The sequence below is a fragment of the Leopardus geoffroyi genome, chromosome C2, assembly GCF_018350155.1.
Source record: "Leopardus geoffroyi isolate Oge1 chromosome C2, O.geoffroyi_Oge1_pat1.0, whole genome shotgun sequence".
Taxonomy (NCBI): domain Eukaryota; kingdom Metazoa; phylum Chordata; class Mammalia; order Carnivora; family Felidae; genus Leopardus; species Leopardus geoffroyi.
Genome location: NC_059333.1, coordinates 115,279,587 through 115,296,696, shown reverse-complemented (window position 1 = coordinate 115,296,696; position 17,110 = coordinate 115,279,587). Strand labels below are relative to the sequence as shown.

General features: G+C 38.3%; 2 protein-coding genes across 10 annotated transcripts in view; one reads left to right on the top strand and one right to left on the bottom strand.

The window, feature by feature from the left end:
• The window catches only part of HPS3 (HPS3 biogenesis of lysosomal organelles complex 2 subunit 1), a 39,321-nt gene that overhangs the window by 17,921 nt on the left and 4,290 nt on the right, over window positions 1–17,110 (top strand). For 2 of the 8 annotated variants that reach the window (XM_045503322.1, XM_045503326.1), the window contains 10 exons: window positions 1,799–1,953; window positions 4,043–4,151; window positions 5,962–6,143; window positions 7,244–7,424; window positions 8,816–9,049; window positions 10,098–10,283; window positions 10,631–10,819; window positions 12,029–12,136; window positions 15,675–15,881; window positions 16,767–16,857. In XM_045503322.1, coding sequence (XP_045359278.1) covers window positions 1,799–1,953; window positions 4,043–4,151; window positions 5,962–6,143; window positions 7,244–7,424; window positions 8,816–9,049; window positions 10,098–10,283; window positions 10,631–10,819; window positions 12,029–12,136; window positions 15,675–15,881; window positions 16,767–16,857 — 1,642 coding nt within the window. Of the gene's footprint in view, window positions 1–1,798; window positions 1,954–4,042; window positions 4,152–5,961; window positions 6,144–7,243; window positions 7,425–8,815; window positions 9,050–10,097; window positions 10,284–10,630; window positions 10,820–12,028; window positions 12,137–15,674; window positions 15,882–16,762; window positions 16,858–17,110 lie in introns of those variants that run through there. The other 6 variants (XR_006718659.1, XR_006718660.1, XR_006718661.1 and 3 more) reach the window with 6 other exon arrangements.
• LOC123611421 (ceruloplasmin) overlaps window positions 9,140–17,110 on the bottom strand; it is a 70,347-nt gene continuing 62,376 nt past the window's right edge. The window contains exons 19-20 of one of the 2 annotated variants that reach the window (XM_045503317.1): window positions 14,569–14,673; window positions 10,354–10,816 (exon numbers count right to left, since the gene is read on the bottom strand). In XM_045503317.1, coding sequence (XP_045359273.1) covers window positions 14,570–14,673 — 104 coding nt within the window. In that variant the 3' untranslated portion in view covers window positions 10,354–10,816; window position 14,569. Of the gene's footprint in view, window positions 9,629–10,353; window positions 10,817–14,568; window positions 14,674–17,110 lie in introns of those variants that run through there. The other variant, XM_045503321.1, reaches the window with a different exon arrangement.

Here is a 17,110-nt window from a genome sequence, read left to right as displayed (position 1 = left end):
CTGATTTGTGATAGCGTTTTATATGATCTGAGTTCTCAGTAACTCTTTCACGCCATGGCCTGCCTGTAGCTTTCTGCTGCTGACCAGGCATGCTACCTCCCTTCAGCCTCTTAAGAAACCAGAATCACAGCTTTCCCATGCCTTTCTGCCTGTGTTTAAGATACACACATAGCCTTTTTAAGAGTATATTTTAGAAGTAAAGCTTATTTCCCTAGTAAAAATGGAAAGCTGACAGATTCTTTGTCCCATTCTACTTCTCCCCACACCTTGCTTTGCTTTTTTCTTTTCTGTTTTTCGAACTTCAGAAAGACATAGGCTTACATAGGTGGTGATGCTGGAGTGAGGGGTACATAATAGATTGAGGTAGGATCAATCTGCATTTGAAATTAAATCATGTTCAAGGTCTTCTCAGAGTCTCCTAAAATGATAGGGAAGGAACAAGAAAGAGAAGGAGGGAGATAAGAAGAGGGATGGGCGGGGGCGCCTGGATGGCTCAGTTGGTTAAGCATCCGACTCTTGATTTCGGCTCAGGTCATGATGTCACAGTTCCTGAGTTTGAGCCCAGCATCTGGCTCTGTGCTGACAGCACAGAACCTGCTTGGGATTCTCTCTTTCCTTCTCTGTCTGCCCCTACCCCTCTCGACTTGCTTTCTCTTTCTCTTTCTCAAAATAAATAAATAAGTGATTTTAATAAAAAAGAAGAGAAACAGGCAGCTAGCTGGTTGGGGATGTTGCCCTTGAGGCCAGAAGGTGGCAGAGGGAAGGACAGTGATTATTGCACCCCATGGCTCCCCACTTCCTGCGACACTACCATTCTGAGATCATAGATACCACCTGAAAGAGCACACACTCTTGCTAACTCAGACTTAGGGATCTCTGGTGTCTGGGAAAGATTTCACAACCTCAGAATCTGGTCCAAAGTGTACATCTTACCTCCCTTTCCTCTGAGATTCCTGCTCCTCAGCACTAGCTAAGGCCATCTTATCTATTCTTAGGAATGAAAAAATAGATGGAGGTGTTGCCCGAATCACTTTGTACAAAAGGACAATGAAAATGAGCTCAGAATCAAAACAGTGTTAATGCAAGAGAGAGCACAGGTCTGGCAGCATCATTTTCTGAGCTCACAGAAGCAGCTCTTTTATTATCTCATCCATTCTACTTGAACTAATGCTCCCTTACAGTGACAGGAGCCTTGTGGCTCCTGGTCCAGGATTTCCTCCAGTTTACCTGACACACCAGCCTGTCATCCATTCCAGGCAATGTTCACACCTAAGGAGTTAACAGTCAGGGGCCATCTGAACATGCAAGCATTTCTCTTGTACACACCCATCCACTAAGAAACCATTTATGTTCTGTCTGTACTGTAGAGTGACGTTTTATAGTGTCTCATTTTTCCTAGAAGCCACCTTTGGGCATTTCCCCAAATCAGCCCACTGTTAGTGGGGATTTCTCCAGGTGGCAGGTTACCAGCCCACAGCTGTACTCCTGGAGCCACACGGTAGGCCACACAGGAGTTCTCACAGCTATGAGGGGCTCAGGTACACCGCTGTCTGCCTTCACTCAGCAAATACTGAGTAGCTCTTTGACAGGCACATATGGAATAGGTAGTTGGTTACATAACTTTACACAGAATCATCTCCTGCTCTGATAAGAATAGGAATTTGGATTTTTCTTTTTTTTTGGAGGGGTTGGTGAGGGGAACAGGATTTTATCAAATAAACAGACTGATTTTTGAAGATTAAAGTTGATGTACCTTTTATTCCTTGGTTAAAGTTGTGATTTTTTTTTTCTTTACTAGGCTTGCCCACCTGTCAGTATGGATGTCTGTGCTTTAAGAATACAGCTTTTCATAGGCTTGAAAGCCATCTGTCACTTTAAAAACCATATCATACTTTTGACCAAGGCAGACCCTGAGGCCATTCCAGAGAGAAGAGAACCACCCAAGAGGCTCCTGTAAGCATCCCCTCACTTCCATACATTCCTGCCAAAGTTTCTGGAGTGAATTGTTACTGGTATATTTTGTGTCCTAGTTTATCTTTTTTTAAAATCAAAACTTTGAATGATTAGATGGTTTGTCTATGGTGTTTTTTTTTCCAGAGAAAGAAAAGAAGGTTCTAATGATTTCCATACTATCCTTTATAATTGACCTTGGAATTTTAGAAGAAAATGAATTATAAAATAGTTTTAATAAAAATCTATGGTATTTTAGATAAGTTAAAGAACATGCTTTCTGGTGTAATTAATAGAAAAGACAGAGTCTAGAATGCTAATCCAAGCTACAAGGCTCTTATTACTTTTTTCTTTGACCTTTTGGTGTTTACATTTTTATCCAAATATTATTTTCTGGTATTTAAATTCAAAAGAAATTAATAACATATCTCTTACCTTAAAACTCATTCATGATGTGTAGGTATGTGCTGATCTACCTTAAAATTAAATTGCATTTTGATAACACTAATCTCTGGTTGACTCTTGGGTCTCCTGTTTTTACATTCTTTGGAATAGAATATTTAATTCCAGACTAGTTATGTTTCTGTTCAACATTATCTATTCTGTGAACTTAGCAGTAGGGATGAGGTTATTACTGTTATTTTTTGCATCTTCCCCTATGCATAATTTAACCAGGAAAGAAATTTGTCTTCAGGGAGAGAAGCAGATAGTGTACAGATGGTCCCAGACTTATGATAGTTTGACTTACAATTTTTCTGACTTTGTGATGGTATTGCATGCAATACCCACTCAGTAGAAACTGTACTTCAAATTTTGATTTTTTGGATTTTTGATTTGGATTTTTTTCTGCCTAGCAACATGTGGTGTGATATTCTTTCATGATGCTGGGCACTGGCAGCAGTTGCTCCCAGGCAGCCATGTGATCATGAGGGTGAACACCCGATACGCTTATATCCATTCTTACCTATATGACCATTCTGTTTTTGACTTTCAGTACAGTATTCAATAAATTACATGATATATTCAACACTTCATTATAAAATAGACTTTGTGTTAGATGATTGCTGTTAGATAAGTGTACTGAGCAAGTTTAAAATAGGCTAGGCTAAGCTATGATGTTCAGGAGGTTAAGTGTATTTGACTTACGATATTTTCAAGTTATGTGGGTTTATTGAGATATAGCCTCATTGTAAGTCAAGGAAGAGCTGTATTTCCACCCAAATGCCAATTTTTGTTTTTAACCTAAGTTTTTGCTTTTTCGAATTTTTTCACGTGTGCTTTGTCCCACCAACAGGAATGATCAGAGGTTGATTTGGGTAATGGGTCACTGAGAGTGTACACAGAATGGTCTGAGACTGACTGATTCTAAAAGCTTTCTGGCAAGAGGAAGAACAGCTTGTGGTCTTGCACATTTGACATTTTTAAAATATTCCATCTTTAAATCATTTTTTAAATTCTGATTTATTTGGAAGTTGATTAGGTCAGAGGTTTACATTTTAAAAAGACTGTATACTAAAGAATAAAAATTAAAAAAAATAAAATAAAAAGACTGTAGACTAAAGAAAATGCATCACATGGTGAAAGCAAGAGATAAGAGAGTGTTTGAAGCAGACCCATGGTTATGTGTCTCCGGCCTTTTCCTAGCAGCCCTGAGTATTTGGCCTATTGTTCTGTGGGAGCTTCTGCTTAGATTTGTGGCACAAGGCATGCCGGACTCATGAAGGCCATATGCAGGAGAGGTACTGGGCATAGATTTTCATAGCCAAGTCTCTCTTCCTCTTGAGGTGTCTTGCCTATTCTTTGACCTTATTGCCCATTTAAGAGTTTTTGTGGAGTAAATTAGAAGCAATTGGCTTATCAATACATGAGAGCTATAGAATATTAAATGCTGTAGGCCTATGTAGCATTGTGACCTACATATAGAACTAATGTTCTATAAAAATCAACTGTACAGCTAATCACTGAAGAAAATAGTAAATGAAAATGGTTTCATAGCTATTTCATTTTAGGTATCTCATATTTACCATTTAAAATTGCCATTTATTAATACTGTGTCTTATCTTTCAATTCTTGTCCTTTGTTTTGCTTTCAGTTCTAGGAAAGGAACCAATGTTAAGTTTAAAACACCTCCTGTAGCTGAGGCTGGGTGGAATTTATATATTGTGGATACGATCTCACCAGTACAACTGTACAAGGAAATGGTACTCCTTTCAGACTTCCAATTCTTACTTGTAGAAATTTAGAGTGGAATCCATGACCAGATATAGATTCTAATTATCACGCGTTCAGAATGCCACAGCCAACCAGCTTTCAAGTTCTGTCTGACAGTAGAGTGTGTATCTTTCTTCACCTTCTCACTTTCATGGCTCCTGACATTTGAGGAGCAGTAGAAATTCCCTTTACTAAAATAAGACTTCCTTATGCATACCCACCCTCCTAAGAGGATCGATTAACCAGTATAAACATAAATAGCCTTTGACCTTTACTTTGAACCCTAGCAGAGGACCAGGAAATGGAGCTGAAAGATACCTTACATCATTTATCCCTGTCTCACTCTTCTTTGAAATATTAGCAGATTGTCCTGGGGTCCTGCAGCATCTGCAGCATTGTCCTGTGGGTAGGAGCCCAGAGAGAGTATCTTATTCCTTTTTTTAAGAGTGACAGCTGCCTACTCATCCCTGGCAATGTTTTTAACTCTTTATTTTGAAACAATTTCAAACTTACAGAGAAGTGGCAAGGATAAGAATAGCAGAAATAAAACCCTGTATATTCCCCACACGGATTCATCCATAGTCAACATTTTACCCCTTTGCTTCTCTCTCTCTTTTTTTGTACTCTTGCACTTTCTAAACACACACACGCACACGCACACACACGCACACACACTCCACCCCCCACCATCCATTGGAAGGTAGAGTGCATGCGTCATAGCCTAATGCCCCTAAATACTTCATGGTATGTTTCCTAAGAATCAGGACATTTGTTTGTACCACCACAGTACAGTCATATGCTTTATTAAATTTACGTGACACATATTCTAATTGTGTCAGTTTGACTCCGTAATGACCTCATAACATTTCCCTTCCTCAGTACAGAGTTCAGTCTATCAGGTAGTACGTTTAGTTGTCATGTCTCTTTAGCTTCCTTTAAGCCAGAATAATTTAATAGTCTTTGTTTTTTTATGGCATAGGTATTTTTGAAAATAAATTTTTGCCCCTCTACCTTTAAAGTTTTTTTATTATTATTTCTTGATTAGATTCAGGCTATGTATTCTCATTCACATCCAGAATGAGTGGCAGGTAATGTTGTATCTTTCTCAGGGTGTTACATCAGGAGGCACATGATATCCGTGCCCTTCACTGGTGATGTTAATTTTGATTTTGCCTGATTTATCCCTGGCATTTTAATGCTGATAATTATATCAGCTTTGCCCTGTCCTTTTAATCTTGCTTAACTGAAAGTCTTAGACTTCATCTAGGTGATTTGCTTACTGGAGTCTGAAAATACTGATTGATTCAGATCAGCTAGCAATAATTTTAATCAGCCCACTGTGAGCTATAGAAATAGATGTAGAACCTAAATTTACCAACTGAAATTACAATAAAGGAAGGATACTCAGTCTGAACTGGAGAAAGATTTAAATCACAGAACTTAAAAAAAGTTAACTGTTTCACATATGTTTGTTGGCCTTATCAAACTGTGATCAAATCACTGCCAAGTTAACAGTTTTATTAGTATTACAATATTATTTGTTCCTTCTCTAATGATTAGCACTGTTTAACAGAGGAGTATTTACAGTCCTGTATGTATTAAACTGGCTCGTGGATTGTGAGGGAAAAGAACACTTCATCTAGGCCCTGTCAGAATGATAAATAACCATTCTTCAGCTTTTAGGATTTAATGTGTCCAAATGTTAACTTTACTAACAAAATCTATAGGTATTCTTAAGAACCAGGAAACTTTTAGGTGTCTTTCTGCAGTAATATCAGCTGTTGCCGTTTTTTGTTTCAGGTAGACTACAGTAATATCTACAAGACTGCAAAGACCCAGAGCTGCATCCACCTTCTTAGTGAGGCTCATCTGTTAGTGAGGGCCGCCCTGATGGATGCCAGTCAGTTGGAACCTGGAGAAAAAGCAGAGCTTTTGGAAGCATTTAAGGAAAGCTGTGGGCACCTTGGAGACTGCTATAGCAGGTCAGTGATGCCTCTTGGAAACTTGTTAAAGAAGCCATCTTGAGCTTTGGGTGTACTTACTAGTTTTTCCATCTCTGGTACTTACCTGATGAATGGGAGAAGGCATGAAGAGAGGTCATTCATTTATTCATTTATTTCACAAGCATTTGTTGAGCATACTCTGTGCCAGATACTGTGCTAAGCTTAGGGTTCCAAGATGAACATAGCTGTTTCCTGCCTTCAAGGAATTACAAATTGTTTTAAGTTTATTTATTTAAAAAAATAATAAAGAAAATAAAGTTTATTTTGAGAGAGAGAGAGAGAGAGAGAGAGAACAGCGTGTGTGGGGGAGAGGCAGAGAGAGAGGAAGAGAGAGAATCCCAAGCAGGCACAGAGCCCGATGCAGGGTTCAAACTCACGAACCATGAGTTCATGACCTGAGCCAAAATCAAGAGTTGGACACTTAACCCACTGAGCCACCTGGCACCCCTAGGAATTACAGTTTATTAGACGAACAGTGAATCTTGAGTTCACGAGTCTCCCTCTGCTTAATTTAGGAATTAAGTTTCTTTCAGGCTTTCTGGGCACAGTCATGGCCATGAAAATCCCTCAGACAGCTGTTACTACTACTTTATTGCCTGTTAGCCTTCAGAGAGAGATACTGGTTGGTCTGTGACTTTAATCTTAGTAGTCAGTGCTTTTATGATTTCAGGAAGGGACTGGGATGAATAGTGGTTTTTATTTTTGAGAATGATCTTTATAGATTTTTTGTATATGATCATTTCAAAGGCTTACTTGATGCACGGAATGAGTATGAATTAACAAAATAGACGTTTCCTGTCTATCAACACCATTATTTTAGAGCCGCATTATAAATCTTAAAATTCACTTACTGAATTCTTTTTCTATTTTTATTATGAGCATGCAGAAGGAAACTATATTAATTAGAATGATTTTGTGGAATAAACCTTAGGAACTTCTTCCAACTACTAATGGCAGTAGAAGAGTATTTTGAGATTTATGTCATCTGGAAAGCATTATCTGTTTTATTATCAAGTACGTTAGACGTCCAGGCTTAAAAATGACAGATTTGAGGGTTTTTTTGCTTCCTTCCCCTTTAGGCTTGACACCCAGTATTCCCACCTTGCCTTGCCGTACTATAAGATGTCTGGTTTGTCTATGGCTGAAGTTTTAACCCGAGCAGACTGGCCACTAGAGGATGGATCGCAGAAATATGAGAGGGGATTAATCTTTTACATTAATCATTCACTTGATGAAAACCTGGATGAAGAATTAAGTGAAGTGAATAGTTTTCTACTTAGTTATATCGAACATTCCTAACTTTTCATTTTAGCAATTTATTTTATGTTACACTGTTCAGAAGTCAAGTTCCAAATATTTTTCTTTGGTATTATATTCTTCTTTTCCTAAAAAGGTAACAAATGTGTCCTTGTCTTCATTAATAATCCTAGAATTATAGCTTGGAAAAGAGCTTATAATCACCTTCCCCTACTTTCTCATTACATAGGTGGGGGAATGTGGTGCATTGTAGTTGAGCGACCTGCCCAGTGTGACAGGGGCGTGTCTTTAGAAGAATGACACAAGCCCAGGGACTCACCCTCCTTCTCATCTGCAGCCCTTTGCACAACCTACTTTCCCCACACTCCCACATGTCTGAAGCTTCACTTAGGAAATCCTGGCCCAGTAACCTGAAGACATTATTAAGGCTTATTATTATTTTTTAATTTTTTTTCAATGTTATTATTGACTCAGAGGGAGACAGAGCATGAGTTGGGAGGGGCGGAGAGAGAGGGAGACACAGAATTTGAAGCAGGCTCCAAGCTCTGAGCTGTCAGCACAGAGCCCGACACAGGGCTCGAACCCACGAACCATGAGATCATGACCTGAGCCAAAGTTGGACACTTAACTGACTGAGCCACCCATGCAATCCCCATTAAGGCTTATTTTTAGCCCCTCATGAATTTTTAAAAAGAATTGAATACAGATATGCAAAGCTGGACATAATGATACTAAATGCTTTAAGGTTTTGAGATAAATGAAATTTTATCATATAAGTTACTTCATTAAGTATATTTTGTACTTAGCTGCAATCTTTCATAATGGACTTTTAAGCATAATTTAATCAAATATTTATTTTCTTCTTTTGACCTCTTGTTAAAATTTGAAATGCTAGCCACAACTTGGTACATATTTCCTTTTTTAAAAAATTTTTTTTAATGTTTATTTATTTTTGAGAGAGAGAGACAGAGCATGAGCAGGGGTGGGGCAGAGAGAGAGGGAGACACAGAATCTGAAGCAAGCTCCAGGCTCTGAGCTGTCAGCACAGAGCCCGAGGCGGGGCTTGAACACACAAACTGTGAGATCATGGCCTGAGCCGAAGCCGGATGCTTAACCAACTGAGCCACCCAGGCGCCCCATCTTGGTACATATTTTCGTTGCTTTTTCTTCATTATAACTGAGCAAAGAGATCACTTCAGGTCATTTCAAGTCTCCCACGTTATCACCATGCACCTTGTCTTTTTTTTAATCCAAACGTAATACTTATAATTTTATCTTATTTGGAATGTTTCTATCTTGGCTTTTTATCTCTGTTTTGTTTTGGGTTTTTTTGCTGATTTTTTTGTTCTCTATTGGCTAACTGACCTTTTATTTCTTATTCATGCTCACCAAAGGAGTTAGCAGCAAAAGTGGTTCAGATGTTCCATGTGGCTGAGCCAAAACAACTGCCCCATATTCTCTGTAGTCCTTCTATGAAGAATATTAATCCAGTAACTGCCATGAACTATCTAAGCAAGCTGGATACTTCTGGGTTCTCGTCGATCTTAGTGACATTGACTAAAGCAGCAATGGCTCTGAAAATGGGAGATCTTGACAGGCACAGAAATGAAATGAAAAGCCATCCAGAGGTATGGTTCCCTGATACAGGACCTGGTAGTCCTGAGGTGTTTAACTTTCTTCTGGCTTCTGTCTAGTTCATTTTTTTCTCAGTCATAAAGGAAAATAGACTTAATGTTAGAAAAGAAGTGACCCAAAGTGGGAATGCTTGGGCTTTGGACCTGGCAAATAAAAAAGAAATAAGAATAGTAAATGGTAGCAATGGATACCCAAAGATCTTTCAACTTTGTGTCAGCTATGTTCAAAGCACAGCACTTGGTGCTAAAGAATATACAAACTCTGCCCCGAGCTAACAGTCTGATCTAGTGTGAGGGATATGGTATGTCCAGTGACACAGAACAGAGTGATGTGTATTCTAGTACAGCAAGTGGGATGTTATCCATAAGCCTTGGGAGTCTAGTAGTAGCCCATTGCATATGTTATCTTATTTAATTCTTGCAACAATGCTCTAAGTTAGATGTTATTATTACACCTACTATACAGATGAGGGAACTAAGACAAAGAGAGGTTGAGTAAATTGTCCAAGATCACGTAGCTGGTGAGTGCTTGAGCCAGGATTTGAAGCAGGCAATATGGCTTCCGATCCTGTGCTCCTGTCCTGTTGTTGCGTTGCCTGTGGTCAGACGCGTACAGTATGACTTCATTTCTAAAACAAGAGAGCAGAAGTGCTTTTTCACTGCACAAATGACATGTTGTTTGTGATGATGAAGAGAGTGAGTCAACGTTGAGGTAACCTCTCTGCTTTGAAGAGTAGAGCTTTAGAAAGATGAATCTTCTTTCCATAATTTTGAAAAAACTTAAGGTATGTTATTTTTAAATTAGGTAGATAAATATACAGCTCTCTACAAAAATATGATATCCTGATGGTGAATTAAATATTAATAACTTCTTTAAAGGTACTTAACAACGATGCTCTTCTTAGAGTGAGAACTTTGTAGTTAAAGAAAAAATTGAGACTGAAGTATTAATAGCTTAACCATGAACCTTGAATGTACTGGCAAATATTTTCAAGATGAATGCAGTGTACATTTTGATCCTAAATCTCTTGCTTATCTGAAGATGAAGTTGGTATGTGGCTTCATCCTGGAACCTCGGCTATTGATTCAACAGAGAAGGGGACAGATCATTCCAACTGAACTTGCGGTACAGTTGAAGGATACTCAGCCCGGACTGCTTGTGGCTTCAGTTCTGGGCTTACAGAAGAACAACAAAATTGGAATTGAAGAAGCAGATTCCTTCTTTAAGGTTTGTCGCTCTGAAAATGTAATGGCTCTGGATATAGCCTGATAAAACTGGTGGCAGACGGGAAGCTGAATAAGAGACTGGGGTTCCCTTTGTTTATTGAAAAACCAGACTTACACATAACAGATTTATACAAGTACAGGTTAAAAGAACGTATGTAGAAAAATTCCATTCATGCAACCTAGAATCGGTTTTCTGTTCAAATGTCTCAATCTACTCTGCCATCGCACTAATGCTAATGATAAATTATTAAATGCCTGGCCCACGTGATAGAGTGTTATTCAGACTAGCTGTAACTTATCAATACTATATTGATCTGGGATGTGGGGGCTTTTCTCACTGTTTTCAAGGTGCTTTGTGGTAAGGAGAAAGATACGATTCCTCAGCTCTTGGTAGACCTCTGGGAAGCTCAGCTTGTGGCAGGTCTCCCAGATGTGGTTCTCCAGGAACTCTTTTTCAAGCTCACATCACAATATATCTGGAGATTATCCAAGATGCAGCCCCCTGACACCATACCATTGCGAACATCAGAGGATCTGGTGAGAGAATAATATGTTAAATTAAACTTGTACATTACACATTATAGTAGTATACCTTGTTATTTTTAATGGCTTAGAATCAAACCTAATTTATAGTACCAGATATCTTTTTTTAAGCAGGCATTAAAAATACCCTTAAAACTTGTCCATGAGTAACATTGCTTGCAGGGTTTTTTTGTAATGTTTTTTGTTTTAATTTTTATTTTTGAGAGCGGGGTGCAGGGGCAGAGAGAGAAGGAGACACAGAAACTGAAGCAAGCTCCAGGGTCTGAGCTGTCAGCACAGAGCCTAATGCAGGGCTTGAACTCACAAACCATGAGATCATGACCTGAGCAAAAGTCGCTCAACCAACTGAGCTACCCAGGTGCCCCTAACATTGCTTACATTTTAAATAATTTTATATTATAAAGAATGCCCCCTACTGCTCCAATATTACTCACTTGCAGTGGTGCCTCAGTAGATGAAGCAGAGGGGAGGGCTTCCCCCCAAACACTTCTATACTCCCTGGGGGGATAGTTACAAAGCAGAACTTGAGAAAAGACACATCTGCAGACCTCCCTGACAGGAGAGGAACTACAGAAGGCTTGCGGGAGGGAGACCTGTACTGGAGTCATTTCCTGTCAGCTGTGCACACAAGAGCTATACTGTAGGCCTTGCAGGCGCCCTAACTACTCTGCTTTACCACTTCCTGCCCCTCCCCTCCTCTTGTCCTTTTTGCCTCTCATGGATGCCATTGCTAATGTGGGTTCACCGGAAAAGTCACCAACTTCTTGAATAAGGGGGCTTTATGGGAATTGTCTGGAGAACTTATGGAAGAGCTTTTGCCTACCACGAAAAGGTAGTAGAAATAAAAATTCCACTATTACTGTTAACTTTTTTTGAGTGAAATTAGCTTAAAAGCAGTATTGCTTTTTTTGCTAGAAAGTGTTTCTTAGGAATATTTTAAAATGTAAAATATAAGGAAATATTTAGTGCATTTTTTTTTTCATTTTTGGTGCAGTTTTATTCAGTGAGAAGCAGCAAGGCTGAAGCTTTCCTAGGGGAATAAAATCTTTTAGAATAAGAGACTTTCATTCCCATTCCCAGGCAAGTGTACACCTAATTCTGTGACGTGACAGAAGATTAGCAACTGCTTGCTCTTTGTGGAATGGATGAAGAGAATCTTGTTTTGTTCTATTTTGTTTATGATAGGTTTCTTTTACATTTTAGATAAATGCCTGTAGTCATTATGGCTTAATCTATCCATGGGTTAATGTCTTAATATCATCTGATTCCTTAGCGGATAAAAGTTACACAGAAGACCTTTCTAAATTACAGGTAAATAAAAATGCCTCTTTTTTTTATTAATATGCAGATTACAACATAGTATCATATTTAAATTTGGTGAGACCTCGTGTGGCCTGTTAATCTAGAACGTATACTTTTTGGGGGACAAAAATCCATCCTTGAGTGTTGGAGGACATTCCTGCCTCTGCCTGAACCCGCTGAGAGGAGGGCTCCTGAAGGCTGGTTTTGTTGCCTGTAAAGAATGAGAGTGAGGTCACCAGGTCACCTGACTGTCTTGCCTCATTTTCAGGGTGTGCTTGGAAATACTTTGTGAAAGGAAAGCATGGCAAATGTGTAGCGGTGTTTTTATTGACGGAATTCATTTTTTTGTATAGTGTTCATTCATGTATGTTTGGCTTCTAGCCCAAGCCTCCCACTACTATCTGTCTTACAGAAAGTAGGTTAAAGTGGCCAGTTTGGCTGCTGAAACGGAGTTTTAAAAAGATAAGTATGATCAGGAAATGTAGAGCATCCTGCAGGAATTCTGACTGTGACAGTGTTTTGACTGCAAATGAGAAATAAAGTCCACCTTTGCCTTGGTGGATCAAGCTGGGCTAGATGTGGATGTGGATTAAATAAAATGTAGTTCAGTGGCCCAAGGACTGAACGTAACCCCCACGTCTGCTTTGTTTGGTCTGCCCAATGTAGTGCCAACATATAAAAACTGAAATTTCAAATGAAGAGTTCTGAGTTTCAGTCTCTTCTCGGAAAGTTCAGCAGAGCCAGTAACCCTGGGCTTCACTGCCTCTGAGACCTGAGAGTTGGAGCCAACTAGTGGCTCCCCTCCATGGTCAGTGAATGTGTTGTCCTGTCTGCCTCAATTCTCATCTCCATGTCTTCCCGGTCCAGATACAGCGTCTGGTGTCCATTTTCCTTATACCCAGCTGACTTCATGTGTTTTCCTCACCTCTTTTGGCCTCGTTAAGCTTTTGAGTTTACAGCCCCTTATTTATACTGGGAACTGGCATAAGTGTGGTTACTGTCTATAGAAACCAAAATGTCAAGTTGGGGATTGGGTCAGGGATGGAAGCACAAGAGCCCATTATTGCTTAGACTCAGCCTCTGGACAGGCCTGTGTTGTCTCCAGAGATGCAGTTCCTTACATTCATAAAAAATTGCCAGAGAAAAATCTTGCTGGTTCCTATCTCTAGTACCCTTATGTTACAGAGGCTCCTTAGGTGTTAGCCTCAGATATGCTCCTTGAACAAATATTCCTCAAGCAAGTACCATAAATGTGGTCTGTGGCAGTAGATAAGCCAGGCAGGGAGGGCCTTGCCCTCCCAGAATATATGTATTCATTGCGTATTTAAAATCACAATTGTAACAAGTGCTATTAAATCTCACCTGATAAAGCTTCAAGGCATATTTATAATCACTGCTTGAAAAAGTGTAATTGAGTGATCTTTTAAAATTTATTTTAAAGTATTTAAAAAGAATACATTCTTTCTGGGAATCTTTGCTGTTAAAGCATAGAAATGTAGTAAGCCTATACTCTTAAAAATCCTTTTCCTAATTATATCTCCTTCTAGATTATCTTGGTTATTCTTAGTCATTAAGAAAAAAATAACCATCCAGAAACAAAGAGATGTCATTTGTTTTCACCTAGAAGAATAGGAGGTTCAGAATCACCTGGAAAGCGTTTTCAGAATTGCATGATTTCTCTCTTCCCCACGTCCCCACCCTCACACACAGATTTGATAGGAGTTTCTGTCTCTTGTCCTCAATCACTGTAATAGTATATTTGTGGAAAACCTAAAATAAAAATACTCTACAAATCATCTACATGTCAAAAAGCCACTGTTTGGAATCACACAGTAACTAGTAAATGCCCTGCCTTTTGCCATAATTGTCACGGTCCCCTCCCCACTCCCCCACTTCCTTGCCAACCACCACTCCTTAGATTGTGTAGGGAGAGAAGACAGAGTCTGTGGGTCCCAGCCCTGCAGAGTTGGCTGCAGGTGAAGGATCTAGATCAGAGAAGGCAATAAATAGTACATGTGTCGGGTATGGAAAGGAATCCATTCCCAGTACGTAAAACAAGGAGCATTCTGCTGAGGAGCAGACAACATTAAGAGTATTTTAAAAAGTAGTAGTAACCTTTAGAGCAGTTTTGATTCAGTAATATATGTGTTGTCTGGTGTTTCTTATTTTTAAACTTCTTGATAAAACTAAGTAAAAGTTCATGGGTAATTAATTTTGTATCAAGCTTTGACTTTCGTTTTAACCATGGTTTGGGTTACCCCTGCCTCGCTCCTTCTTACCCTGCCCATTATCCCAATGAATCAAAAGTTGAATATAGAAATAATCTGTGTTTTCTTTCATGTTGGGAGATCCTACAAGTGGAAGATTATCATGTTTGCTATCCTTTTGTCCAGAAATTATTGAAGGTTATTATTAAACTTGCAGGAAGGAAAGAGACCAACCTTATACGCCTAGCCATTCCTTGGTAGATATTTGGAATAACATAATCACGATGACTATAAACGAATAGTTCACATTCCATATCATCTTGTATGTCAGAGAAGACGCTGTAGTAAAAAAGCATACAGAAAGAAGAAAATCAAGATATTACCATCTCATCTTTATCCAGAAGAAAGGCAAAGAGGAGATTATTTTGGTGGTAGCATCAAAAATAGTATTTACAGTTTAAATGCTTAAAAAGTAAAATACTGGCAAAGTTCTGAATACTCAAATAGTACCTACTCTATGTCTATGAACTTGTGGCAAATAGTATAGACACAAATTGTTAGGTTATTAACAATTTCTTTAGTTATCTTAAATGTTAAATTTTATTTTTGGCTATTACGTAGTGCATGTGTATTCTGGAAAATTTGGAAGATAGAGGAAAATGTGAAAAAATAAAAAGTGGGCTTTGTCATTCCATCCAGTAAGCTGATCTCTGTTTCAAATTTCAATGTTCTTCCAAAGGCATTTCTGTATGTGCATGTACCTGTGTAGATTTTACAAAACTGATCATGCTCTGAATATAATTTTGTATTGACATTTTTTACTCATCATTCTGTTATGAGCATTTTCTCATTAATTAGCCTTTGGAAATAACTTTGATGGCTATATAATATTCCATCATATGGATGTACCATAATTTTCCTTTTCCTTATTTAACCTAGATTCTAGCTGTTCAATATTATAATAATTCTTGAAATGAACATCGTTGGACATAAATCTTTGATCACAGTGTTGATTATTTCCTTAGGATAGGCTCCTCAAACATTCCCATTAGTTTTAATTTGCAGTATATCCGAAGGAGCTAAAATCATGTTAGTTTAGATATGATTACTATTAAACAGATTTTCTATTTAAACTAGAGGTGGTTTCATGATTATTTAATACTTCAGGACATTTAGACTTATAAATATTATATGCATGAACTCCAAAACTGCATTCTTTATGTTTCCTTTTTTTTTTTGGCAATAAGGCTTGGTCTTCTTTAAAAAAGAATTGTATTCTGAATGTTGTACTTTATCTTTTGGGTGCCTCATTCCATAACATTTCATTTTTCTGTTCATAGTCTCTTATATGTGGTCCTTCATTTGACATAGCTTCCATTATCCCATTCCTGGAGCCACTCTCAGAAGACACTATTGCTGGCCTCAGTGTCCATGTTCTGTGTCGTACACGTTTGAAAGAGTATGAACAGTGTATAGACACACTGTTAGAAAGATGCCCAGAGGCGATCATTCCATATGCTAATCACGAACTGAAAGAAGAGAATCGGGTATGCTTTTCAGCTTATGTCTTTGAGGCTTGATTAGTGATAATCAGATTTGATAATCTCCTTGCCTTATCTGCAAAATGGGAACAAATTATGTGAGTCCAACCTCACAGGTCTGTGTGGGTCGGAGGAGCATATATGTTTAATATGTTATATGTTTTGAGTACTGTTAGAGGCTATTAAACTGTATGGTGATTGTATGTGATCGCAGTAAAAATCTCTTGTTTGGAAATGAAGTAGGCTATTACCTGAAGATTTGGAAGACAGAAAATATTTTCTGGGCTATATATGGTCTTTACCTTCAAAATTAGAAGAGTTTTAAACTTTAGTACTCCTGCCTTCCTTCCTCCTTCCCCCCACTCCCTTTTTTTCCTCTTATTACCTAAGAGATGATAACAGGACACGTCTGTGTTTCTTCTCGAAAATAGCTAACATGTGTACAACATACATATCATTAGATTTTCAAGTTACGAACCTGATTTATGTTATAGTTTATTTATTTAAAAAATTTTTTTAATGTTTATTTATTTTGAGAGATACAGATAGAGAAAGAACAGGGGAGGGGAAGAGAGAGAGGGAGACAGGATCCCAAGCAAGCTCCACACTGTCAACACTGTCTGATGCGGGGCTCAAACCCCCAAACCATGAGATCATGACCTGAGCGGAAATCAAGAGTTGGACACTCAACTGACTAAGCCACCCAGGTGCCCATGTTATAGTTTAAACAGAAGACTGGCTGCTCATATAACTTCTGTTGTAACAAAGTTTGTCACCTTAACCAAAATTATGTATTTTTGCCCTGTGCTTTCTTGCACCATCTTATTTTTGTTGGACATCTGAATGTAAAATGCATCAAACTTAAAATTTATTCATTTTTTTCTAAGATAGACTTTGTGGTGGAAAAAACTGCTGCCTGAACTTTGTCACAGAGTAAAATGTGGGGGAGAGAAAGGTCAACTTTACCTGTCATCATTAAAAGGTAAAATGATCTTTTATGCTTAATTATAAATTTAATTGAATCTTAATTTTAATTTCTATAACTTGAAGCCTTGCTTTCTCTGTTCTTTTTTTTTCATGTGATTCTCAAATGAGGTGAAGAGTATCTTAGCAGAATCATCTTAAGAGCTTATATCAGCATGTATACGCTCCCCATCACATTTGATATTTACTTACAGCTATGGAGCTGATGCTTTTAAGTTAATCTTTTCAAACACTTAACATTGTGATAGTCA